We start from the raw sequence: 11,548 nt of genomic DNA, 5'->3' as shown, positions 1-11,548 counted from the left end.
AAGTTACAGCGTGTAAAATCTCACCATTAGATGTCAGTAGATTGCAGATTGCAGTCAATTGCTGTCACTTTTCTTATCCCTCCTAATTCAAGTCCATAAACCGAGCTACAGTAGCTCTGCTCACTCTGCTAATTCTGACTGTTGTTCAATCTTGGTTTAATCTCTTTTTTTGCTTTTTGGACAAGCAAACTTACCGCAACGTCTTCAATCATATTGACGACATTTACCTCTCCCTTCAATAAACATCAACTGATTCAGCAGCCTTCATATATCCCGTTCCCGGACCTCTCTTCAGCAGCGCCGCTGGTGTAGTGGTATCATGCAAGATTCCCATTCTTGCGACCCGGGTTCGATTCCCGGGCGGCGCACGCCTCTTTTACAACGGCGATTAAATCTCAAGACATTTTTAATGTGATCAAAATGTTTGACAGTCAAATGTACCCTTTAAAATATTTAGACGTTTCATCGTGACTACTACTCACATAATATGATTTCCAGATGGCTCTATTTATTTTAGCGGATTGAGCAATGATCAGGAACTGAGAAATAAAAATGTGTTCCTCAAAGCCTGTATTAACCATACGTATAGAATAAAAATGCGGGGGCGCATCTTTGTGTGTGGGAGCAGGAGCGCTTGATTTTGGCTTAATTTCAGCGCGCAGGTTGACGCTGCTGACGCTGCTCCTCCGCCATCTTCAACTTCCTATTGTTTGCATCAGACTGAGGCTGTCTGCGGTGTGTGCCAGAGAGAGCAGAGTCGACCGCAGATATATTATTAAATAGTAGATTTAGTCTTTACGTTCGGGTCGCTAAGTTCAGCACAAACCATTTGTATGTCACTGGATTAAAGCTATCTCAGGACGAAACCACTGAACCTTGATGATGGAGGACGATCAACCCAGAACCTTGTGAGTATCAGCGGCCTTGTCTATACCCTGGAACGGGAAGGCTTCGTCTAACTGCTGCGCGTCCGAAATATTTCCACGTTGTTGTTTCAATTAAAAGCCTTTAAACCTCGTCATTAAGGGTGTTTCATTTCTATTATTATATACTACAATTCATGGATGTAATACAACACACGTAGCTCCTTGTTTGTTGGGTTTATTTGGATAAATAGACGGAACCTTAATTTCCTTGCAAACGAAAGTGAATTGTTAGCTAATGCTAGCTAGCACCTCCTAAACATTCGAACACATCTAGCAAGTCAGTTCTTCGAAAGTACTCCCTTTTGCGTGCAATGATAGCTAAAATAAAACGCTTTGTTTTATTGATAGTGTAAACACTTTAGCGAAAATGTAACAACAAGGATAGTATTTTATAAAGTGTCTAGCTGCCAAGACACTTAGCTCGAGGCCCGTAAACCGGTTAGCGGTATCTTTAGCTAGCTGGCGGACAAGCCACGTCAACGCTCGTGGAGACGGCGTGGGACATCTCCAGTGAGGGGGTGAAATCACTGACTGTTTTTGTAAAGCACACACTGTCCCCGACAATGTTTCGTTCCAATTCATTTATGGCTTTTATGTTGCTATAATTCATTGTTGTGGGTTGTAAGCTAGCCTGGTTAACTAGCCTTTGTTTGCATGCTACTTCCTGTTTGACTAAAGCTCAACTCCCCCATCTCTCTCCTTTTGCAGGTATGTGGGGAATCTGTCCAGGGATGTCACCGAGCCCCTCATTCTGCAGGTCTTCACACAGATAGGCCCCTGCAAGAGCTGTAAAATGATAGTCGATGTGAGTGCTATTGTCTCTGCTGTATACAGTGTGGTGTGGCTGTCTTTCAGCAGTGGCGTGAGCGGTTATGGCGCTGCTTGTGGAAGTCTCGGCCAGTGTGTCATTTTTTTCTTCTTCTTGTAATCCATTATATCGGACCTTTCACATCCATCTATACTAGGTGATTTTTATTTTCTCTAGTGGTTAAATATTTGACTTAAAATCAGTCTTGATTTCCCATTAACAGACAGCTGGAAATGATCCGTACTGCTTCGTGGAGTTCTATGACCACAGGCATGCTGCTGCCTCATTGGCAGCTATGAATGGAAGGAAAATAATGGGTAAGGTAAGCTATCGTATCTACAGGGTGAGTGGGGATGGGTGGGCTGCTGTGGAAAATGTGAGGAAAAAAAAGTTATTTTTAACATGAAAGAAAAACTAGTGGATTTCTGTATTCCATATAATATTGATTAGATATTCTAAATGACAAGGGGTGGCTACTTGATCAACTGATGACAGTTTCTTTATATGATGAAAACTGGTTCCACCAGGCCACTCAGTCTTTATGTTGAGGAAATCTACATAGTTCTTTTGTTAAGTGTGAGCTCTCTGCTTTCAATATTTTAAGCAGAGTGCAGTAATTTAATACAGTGTTCTAAAACAGAGGAACTTGATAAAGCCCTACAATCTAGAACAATAGAGGAAATAATTAACATTGTAAACGGCAACATTTAAGAGACCCCAGGGGCTGATAAAAGAATATTAAAGTGGTGCAGGAATGGTGTAGTAATGAGTTCAGTGCTGGGACTTTAACCTAGAAGTCAAATAGATGTGCTGAGCGACCAGTCTGCTTAGATGAGATGTATGCATTATATTCTATTTGAATTTTTATTTATATTTAACATATTATATTAAATCATTCATTTAATCATTCATTGTTATATTGCGGGCTTTATAAAAATGCATAGCTTTCCTTAAGGTTATTGAAAGCCTATTTGGAGTCAAGATCAGCTTTAAAATAAAAAAAACAAACAATTAATTTAAAATTGGCTTTTAATTAACTTGTGTATTGGAGATTACCAGGTTTTACTGTATATTGTAAACATACTCCACCTGCCTTCTTTTTTTCTCCGCTCTTCTCACAGGAAGTTAAAGTCAACTGGGCCACGACACCAACCAGCCAGAAAAAAGACACAAGTAGTAAGTAAAACTATTTGTATATGAAGAAGTGAAGTTTTGAACTTGAACACACTAAAAGAGTCCCTGTGATAATATTGCTGAATAAGTACTGCAGAACGTAAGCATTTCATTTTTGATTGATTTTATGCTTATTTTGTCCTTCCTCTGTTAACAAACTGATAGCAATCAGCGGTCTCTAATAGGAACTAAGGTTCTTGGAAAGTATAAAGCTTGAAACAGAGTGTGTACTCTAATGCACAGTAGGGCTGAACGATTATGGAAAATAATCTAATTGCGATTTTTTTTGCCCCAATATTGCGATTGCGATGCGATATGCGATTATTTTTTAAGGTATTTGTCTTCTGTATTATTAAACAAAGACAAGCAATACATCATATAGTATGGCCAATACTATATTACATTAATTTTAAACTGTTCTTTCCTGGAAGACAGACCTCTGTTATGATGACATGAGGTGATGCATGAATTGATGACTGACATTTTTATTTAACTTCTTCAATCACAACAGTATATTTGAACATACACAATAGTTTATTTTTAGCTTACAAACATCTGAGCATAAAGTGCTGACAAGGAACCCTGGTGTAAACATTAAAATGAAAGTCAGTACAATGTGCAGATTGCAGAAATATACATAAAAAAAATCAGTGGCTTTACCACACTCAGTTTTTCGACATCTGTGAACTACTAGACAGTCATTCAATTAAAAAATAATATTAAATAAATAAAACTAATAAATAAAAAATACACACATCTTACTGATCTCTGCAGTCAGTAACATTACACATAAAGTGCAAACATAATAGCAATTGTATAAACACACACACAAACACGCTTTTAAAGTTTAAAGGCGTGAAATTGGACGGTCTAGCCTTCTGATTAGCGTCACCGCTGTCTCGGTGGAGTTTAATAAACTCGGCCGTCTGCTTCTTGCTATCTAAAATATAACCAGACACTGGTGTAAATTCTCGACTGTCTCATACTTCTGTTTAATAAGTTTTCTGTTTGACGTTTAGTCAGCTGTGTGAAAACCAAGGAGGAACCCACCCGGGGGATTAATAAAGTTTTATTTTATCTAATCTAATAACTTTAATCTCAGCCAAACCGATTTACTCACGAACAAACAAAACACTGAAAAAAGCCCAACAATAACATTTTTAGGTTGTCTAAGTGACTTGTATATTACGTTTAACCCGAGCAGCGAAACTCCGCGGTGATCTGAAAATGATGTGCCGGGAGTTGTGCCGTTCTCGGCCGCATCAGTAACCCTCGAGCTCCCGGCTAGCTGTCGAGCTGGTGGGTAGCAGACGCCTCTGAAAACGTCGAAGCACTTTTGCAAATATGGGATATCTTGATAAACCGAGCAGATATTTGATGTTTACACAACTACTTTCTCGCCTGAAAATATGTTAAAAGTTTATTTTGTGACCCAGAAAGATTAGTATGAGTAATTTTAAAACTTAGTAGCGACCGCCATTGCTGGAAACTGGAGTTTGGCTGGGCCGCGCTATGAATTCTGGGCTATGGTAGTAATTTGGACAGCCTTCGGCGCGTCGCTGTGACGTAATCGGTCTACAAATGCGGCCTCAGGAGGATGCAGCCCATGAATTGTATAATATAATCGCAGTATAATCGCAGCCTTTGCGGTTAGAAAATTGCACTTGATCATGTCGCGATATTATCGCAAATGCGATATATCGTTCAGCCCTAATGCACAGCGGGTCTAAACCACATTTTTCCTCCCAAATAGATCATTTTCATGTTTTTGTTGGCGACCTCAGCCCAGAAATAACCACAGAAGACGTCAAAGCTGCCTTTGGTCCATTTGGCAGGATATCGTAAGTTTCAAACTGTTTACTATCAAAGATCAAGTCTGGGTTAACACATATTGCCATTTAGATATATTGAGAAAAGAATGAAATAAATCTCAGGCAGAGGAGAGGGCCCATTGTCTTATTTAGAGACCTGCTAGTCCTCTTACAGCAGAGACTTCTGGTTGTGCTGAATGTTTGTGACAAGCTGCTGTTTGGTGATTTTTGTCTGCAGAGATGCTCGTGTTGTGAAAGACATGGCTACAGGGAAATCTAAAGGCTATGGCTTCGTGTCTTTCTTTAACAAATGGGTAAGTAGGCGTCATGTGAGTTTAATATTGCTGTTAATGAGGCTCGGAAACACTTTGTGTCTACGAATTCTCTCTCTCTGTATATTAACATTTTCACATAGATTGCTTGTTGGTTTGTTTGCAGTGCTTCTGCAGAGGTGCACTTTAGATTTCATGTTAAGACTCCCAGTGGATGAAATAAGATTATTTTTCTTCATTCCAGGATGCAGAGAATGCCATTCAGCACATGGGGGGGCAGTGGTTAGGAGGCAGACAGATTCGAACTAACTGGGCCACAAGAAAGCCTCCTGCCCCAAAGACCACCCATGAAAGTATGTTATACAGGATTTGTAAGATATGCAGATTTACAGGTGTCCTTATATGTACGGATGATGGATTCATTAACAGAAGCTTGTCTTTTCTCACCAGATAACTCCAAGCATCTCTCTTTTGATGAGGTAGTGAATCAGTCCAGCCCCAGTAACTGCACTGTGTATTGTGGTGGAGTCAGCACAGGACTGACGGGTAATGAAATATATGAGTACCATTGACAACATAACTATGATAATTACAGCAGATCTGTTGCTATTCAGATGGATATGACTGCTCATATTTAAGCTTTTCGTTATTAGTCAATGATCTTTCAAACAAAGCAGGAAAAAACCCAAAACGCCTCACCCCTATACGAGTTTAACGATACACAAATGTCACTGCTCGGTATGAACTTTGGTTTTACATCATGTTCAGTACTGCAAGAAGATTGAAAAAGGGCATATTTTTACCTTATCCAAAACCGAATGAGCCATTAAATTAGTTAGTAGTTATGATCAGTGTGATTTCCTCAGTGTCAGGCTAATTAAACCCATCACTGTGTGAGCAAAGGAGACACTGGTTGTGGAGGAAGGCAATTTAAAACTCAACATTTATTTGGAGCCAACATGTAAAATAAAGCTTGCATAATGTCTGCCCAGCTTTCAAGCTAACGCTGCTAGCATCATGTAGGTGATAGACAAGAACTGGTCTGCTGCCAAAGTGAGCTCTTGAGCTCTTCAATTATTTCTTTCTTTATTTTCCCAATCCTATAGTGCAAATATGTTGATATAAATAGACCTCAGAGTTTAACTGTTTTGCTCAGGAGTCCTACTGATTTGTGGAAATTTTTAAGCATAATTTAGTTTATGAATTAATACATAAATGTCTTTACCCATGGTAGCCAAAGCTTTTTGCTGTTGGTTGTCAAATCTTTATTATTAAAATGAGTATATATTTATTAGTAAGCGCAGAGAGATTCAAAGAAGCTGCTCAAGCATCAGTGCATCTGCTAGAGTTCATAGTGAGTTTAACATAGTCATACATGCTTCATTTTAAATGCAGAGATTTAACAAAAAAAGAAAAGCATCAGTTTGTCCCAAAATAAACTTTTCAGATCGTGTTTACCTCAATGAAAGAGACATGTGATGTACTCTATAACTACACTGTAGGTATAGAAATACTATACTTTACCTTTTCACTGCTGGAAAAGGTAAAGTATAGCTACATAGCCCAGTCTGTTTATTAGTTTCTGCTTGTTGATTATAAATGTGCTGACCACCTGTATGTGGCATATCCACATGTATCCTGGGTAGCAGTTACTTTATCAGGACACAGCCCTTACAGAAACTGTCTCTAAGAGTCTCATTATTTATGTCTTTTAGAGCAACTAATGAGACAGACCTTCTCCCCCTTTGGACAAATCATGGAAGTCAGAGTTTTTCCTGACAAAGGATATTCATTTGTCAGGTATGTGGATGTTTTCTGTTTTCTTCTTCATTTCTTTGCTTGATCAAACGGTGATGCTAAGGTTTACAGCTGAAAGAAAAGGTTAATGAACTCTTTGGAATGAGCTTGATCCCCCGGCCCTGGTCATAATGATAGACAAGTGTAATTGTGATTACTTTTTGCAGCCTGGAGTACAGATTTTTACTTTGTTCTGTTCACTTTATTGCCCTGAACAGGGGAACTTGATGTGCACCAGTTAGCATGATTAAGAAGGAAAACACCAAAACACTTAACATAAAGAGAAAATATAAAACGGGTTGTTCCAGTGGGTTCATAAACTGTACTGCAAGAGCAGTAGCACTAAATGGAAGCAAAAAGCAGCACTGCTGTGGACACTGAGTATGTCTTAATGGTGTGACGTATATGCATCACATACACCTACAGATTTTGTTTACAGGTCTGTGCTGCAACACATTTGTATCAGTTCTAGTCCATGATGAATGTTAGATGTCTACTGTACTATTAGTAGTTTAGCCATTAATAGCCAAGGAATCTAATGGTTTATCCCCCTCTCAGTTTGCTAACAAACACATGCATTGTGGTCATCATTGCTGAGTGGATATTTATGAAATGATGTTCAGCGTTTCCTTAGTCTCTCTCTCTCTCCCTCTGTTTGTCCAGGTTTAACTCCCATGAGTCAGCAGCCCATGCCATTGTGTCTGTGAATGGCTCGTCTATAGAGGGGCACATAGTCAAATGTTACTGGGGTAAAGAGACCCCAGACATGATGAACTCCATGCAGCAGATGCCTGTGCCACAAGTAAGGGTCCTATGAACTGTAGTAAGAGGGACAGCATTACATAATGACTTGGTATGGCAAAGAACACCAAACAAATAGTGCTGCAGTATGTCTTGCTCTAGTTCAGCTCAAGTATCAGCTTTTTTGCTATATGAGGGTATGTGAGTGTTACAAAAAGTATGGGGATAATTGAGTATCCTGTACATGAAATTGATATATTTAAGATACTGTGATGTACTCGGGCAAGTGACCCATTGGCTTGTGTTATTGCAACATGGTCACCTGCAGGAGTCCCAAGCAGGAAGAAAAAGTCACCAGTAATGACCTCACAGCTTTATCTAATATTGTACCTGATATGCAAATAAGTGGTTAATTTAACAAATAAAAAGCCATGCCAGCTATGCCACTGTTAAATAGATTCTGCAAGGTTCTTTGTGGGATCTGCTGCTGTTAAACCATTCTGAAGTTATCCTTTTTTGTGCTATACCCTGCAGCAGAACAAGATGGGCTTTGCTGCAGCCCAGCCTTATGGCCAGTGGGGACAGTGGTACGGCAACGGGCCCCAGATTGGCCAGTATGTCCCCAATGGGTGGCAGGTCCCCACCTACGGTGTCTACGGGCAGGCTTGGAACCAGCAGGGCTTCAAGTAAGTAGCACAGGGCTCCTCTTCTCTGCCTCCTCCTACTCCAACACCATCAGTTCAAGACCAGGCCAGTGAGATCCAGCTTTGGCCACAGGAGGGAGCTATGACCTCCCTCTGCCTTCCAATGCCCCCCCCCCACCTCTTCCCTCCTTCCCTCACGAGCCTGCCAACTTCAGAAGATTGAGAAATAAACAGACCCCCACCACCAAAAAAAAAAAGAATCTGAACTCAAGATTTGAGGGTAATCATGTTTCAGTGTATAGTTACTGTGCACATAGTTCATCGTAAAACCTGAAAGCTTTTGTTCCAAAATGTGTTGTCACTTGATTTATAGCCCATAATGGCTCAGAGCATCGGACATACGAAAAACTGCTTAAAGTAAAATTTTTGAGTTGTTTTTTTAAAATGTAATTGACTAAATGCAAAAAAACCCCCCCACATGCTCAGAGCTGAGGGTTTTTTCTTATTCTTTACTTGCCATCCTCTTCTTGGGATAGCTCGCCGATGATGAATCCATTTCACTTTCTGTGTACGGACATCTTCAATATTCTTCACTTGTTCCTTTTTTTGTTGTTGCATGTTTTGTTTTTGTTTTGATCTTTTGTTGTAGCTTTTTACATGTTTCTTTTTGATTTCACTGATTTTTTTTTTTTCCCCCCTCACTGATGTTGTTTGTTATGTTGGAAATGTCGAATATGATGTGCAGGTTACCTTCTTTTGCTTTTATCTGGACAGTTTATGTGCAGTGATGTTTTGTGCACCCAAGATTAATAAAGGACGGGCCTCAAGTTGCTGATAATCTAACATGTGTGGTGAACAGCTCTCTAAATACTCTGCACTAAAGTGTCAGGCAGATGTGGGCTCAGTGTGTTTTGACTGTTCAGGGCAGTTTGTTCAGACAGAGGTTACACCTCTTGACTTGAAATTTGAAGATGAACTTTAACCTGCGTCTCCACGCTGAATCTCCACTCTGAACTTACCTTTAGTTTTATTGCCTGAACCACAGAAGCAGTAAAAAGAAAGCCTGTGAAAACCGGGTGAGAACTTGCTACTTTGTTATACTTTGTGGCCAAATTTAGAGAAATGAATGTGCTTGCACTGTCATCAGTCTGTAGGCTGCTTACAGCAGGGTTTGTAGTTACCAGCAGTTGGGAGGGGGGTCGGGGGTTTAGCAAGGAATCTTTAGCTTGCTGGACTTAGCCTGTATGCTCTCTGTCTGCTTATCCACCCATGTATAATCAAATTCCTTTTGATACCCCCCACCCCAACCAAAAGCCCTCCACTTTTTTTTTTCTTTTGTTTTGTTATTGTTTTCATCTAGCTTGAATCCCCACCCCCGCCCTTATAACCTCTGATAACTCTGTTTGCCTTCTTGTTCTCATTCTAGCCTGTCCAGATTCCAGTAGCTTTAATACAGACTATTCTTTTGGCTCCCTTTCGCCTTGTCTCTTCTAACCTGCTGGCATTTTGTCTTTTCTCTCTCTCTCTGTCTTTCTTTACCTCGTTTTTTTTGTTTTGCAGTCACTTACCGGCCAGTGCTGGGTGGACTGGCATGAGCGCCATCAGTAACGGTGGGGTTATGGAGCCTACACAGGGATTGAATGGGAGTATGCTAGCCAACCAGCCCGGTATGGGAGCCGCAGGATACCCCACACACTGATAAGTGGGCAGGGTGGGAGATTTGTCAACCATCAGCCTCTTGCTGGCTGTACGGTGCCCTGCGGGGCTGTGTAACACTGCCTCCATTTTGTGGCAGGACTGAGACTTTACTGGGATGTGGAATCTAATGAGAAGGGTGACTTCTGTGGAGATGTAAATGGGATTTCTTGGGGTGGGCTGAGGTAACAGGAGCCAGGGAGCAGCAGTTTGACCCACACAGGTATTTACACCATTTGTGGTAGGAAAGACTGTCCATGAACCAGGGCTCTTACCATTTTTAAGTTAACTGTAAATGAATTATAAAACTGTAAAGGAGAATCTCTTTTTTTCCCGGGTTTTACAGATTGCCTCCATTTTCACTTCTTTCCTCTCGACCACTGAGAGGTTTCTTTTTCTTTTTTTTTTTTTTGGAACTGAGTCATGCTAAGTTATGATCCTTAATTATCTGAGGAATGGAAATTTGTTCTAATTTTCTCTTGGATTAAAAACAATTGCAGGGATTGTTGCCACTGCTGTTTCTCTGTAAGGGCAGATTAATATTGCACAGTTCTTTCCTCTCTTGGATTTCCCAGAAAAATTTGACTACCAAGAGCATTTTTCTTTTTTTCTTTTCTTTTTTGCATTCCATTTCTCCTTCATATCTTTCTGACAGCCTCAAAACTTTTTTCGCCACGTGTAAATAGCCATCCATTCATTTGAAACTATGTAAGTAAAATGCTACTGTTAACTGTGGGTGCTTGCTTTTCATTTTTTGTTTTGATAACTCGACAGTTAACTCGAACATTGTACGTAGCAGAGTGGCACTATCAAAGGTGACACTGGCACAGTGCAACACGCGACTCTTCCATGCAGGGATAAGACAGCATTGCTATGCAGTGCATACTTTAAAATTTAACACGATTCAAACGTTAAAGTGTGAACATGTTTGACACTTCTGATGTTTCTTTTCTTCTTTTTTTTAAATATCTATTGAAACGCCAGTATTTTATATCAGACAAATCTGAGTGTATTCAGCTTTACACTTGCTCTTTTTGCCAGAGAGATGGAGAGGCCTACATTGTGTAACTGTTGCCTTATAGAGCTGGTTTCTTTTAGCTGACAAGATACTCTTTTTAATTAGGCAGTGCCTACAGACCTTTTCAGACCTTTTTGTTTCGAAAGGTGTTAGTCCTGAGAACTGATGACTCTGCTACTGTAATCAATGTTTTCTTGCTTTGTCCAATTAAAATGCTAATGCACATAAACCACACTTTGTGTTTGTTTCCCCCCTTTGTTTATTCGGTCATATTAGAGCATCAAATGGAAATACTGCATCTTGGCAACTGTGTCCAAAACTCTAAGCACATCACACGAAACATCTGTAAAAGTCTTGCTGCTTATAGCCTGCCAGTACTTGACCATATTTGTTAAGAAGAAAACCTGCTGATCTGTATCATGGCGCAGTTCAGCCAAATCTTTTTTTTTTTTTTTTTTTTTTTTTTAAGCCACCGGCCGCTTTAATCTTCTAACATCTGCAGCCTTGTGTGTTTAAGACATTAGATTCTGTCCGGCTGAACCAGAGGAACTTTATTTGGTGCCAAAGCGCACAGATAACAGATATCTCACCAAAATGTAGAAACGTGGTCAAACATAAATCAGGTCATGTGATCGCAAAACCCTTAATGGCTTCAAAGGTGAA

At 40.1% G+C, this 11,548-nt stretch overlaps 1 protein-coding gene and 1 non-coding gene across 3 annotated transcripts; both read left to right on the top strand.

Moving 5' to 3' along the window:
* Positions 1 to 297: 297 nt before the first annotated feature.
* On the top strand, positions 298 to 368 carry trnag-ccc (transfer RNA glycine (anticodon CCC)). Its single transcript has one exon. It is a non-coding gene; the product is annotated as a tRNA-Gly (tRNA).
* Positions 369 to 648: 280 nt separating this feature from the next.
* On the top strand, positions 649 to 11,119 carry LOC101469437 (cytotoxic granule associated RNA binding protein TIA1). 2 transcript variants are annotated; one of them, XM_004567293.2, is made up of 12 exons: positions 649 to 908; positions 1,635 to 1,731; positions 1,958 to 2,056; positions 2,856 to 2,910; positions 4,661 to 4,748; positions 4,957 to 5,032; positions 5,235 to 5,343; positions 5,441 to 5,536; positions 6,706 to 6,790; positions 7,451 to 7,589; positions 8,066 to 8,214; positions 9,733 to 11,119. In XM_004567293.2, exons 1-12 carry the CDS (start codon positions 880 to 882, stop codon positions 9,869 to 9,871), a joined length of 1,161 nt encoding a protein of 386 aa, XP_004567350.1. In that variant the 5' UTR covers positions 649 to 879; the 3' UTR covers positions 9,872 to 11,119. The 2 variants fall into 2 exon arrangements, with proteins under 2 accessions (XP_004567350.1, XP_004567349.1); XM_004567292.2 differs by having other exon boundaries at positions 653 to 908; positions 8,063 to 8,214.
* The last annotated feature ends 429 nt before the right edge of the window (positions 11,120 to 11,548 follow it).

The sequence above is a fragment of the Maylandia zebra genome, linkage group LG12, assembly GCF_041146795.1.
Source record: "Maylandia zebra isolate NMK-2024a linkage group LG12, Mzebra_GT3a, whole genome shotgun sequence".
NCBI lineage: Eukaryota > Metazoa > Chordata > Actinopteri > Cichliformes > Cichlidae > Maylandia > Maylandia zebra.
Note: the sequence above shows the minus strand (reverse complement) of the source record. Positions and strands in the feature narration are given on the sequence as shown.

Excerpts from the sequence above, each read along its gene's own strand:
- LOC101469437 (XM_004567292.2), top strand. The coding sequence starts at position 880 with ATGATGGAGGACGATCAACCCAGAACCTT. Across the intron at positions 6,791-7,450 it reads AAAGGATATTCATTTGTCAG|GTTTAACTCCCATGAGTCAG; the intron begins GTATGTGGATGT and ends CTGTTTGTCCAG. Across the intron at positions 8,215-9,732 it reads TGGAACCAGCAGGGCTTCAA|TCACTTACCGGCCAGTGCTG; the intron begins GTAAGTAGCACA and ends TTTGTTTTGCAG.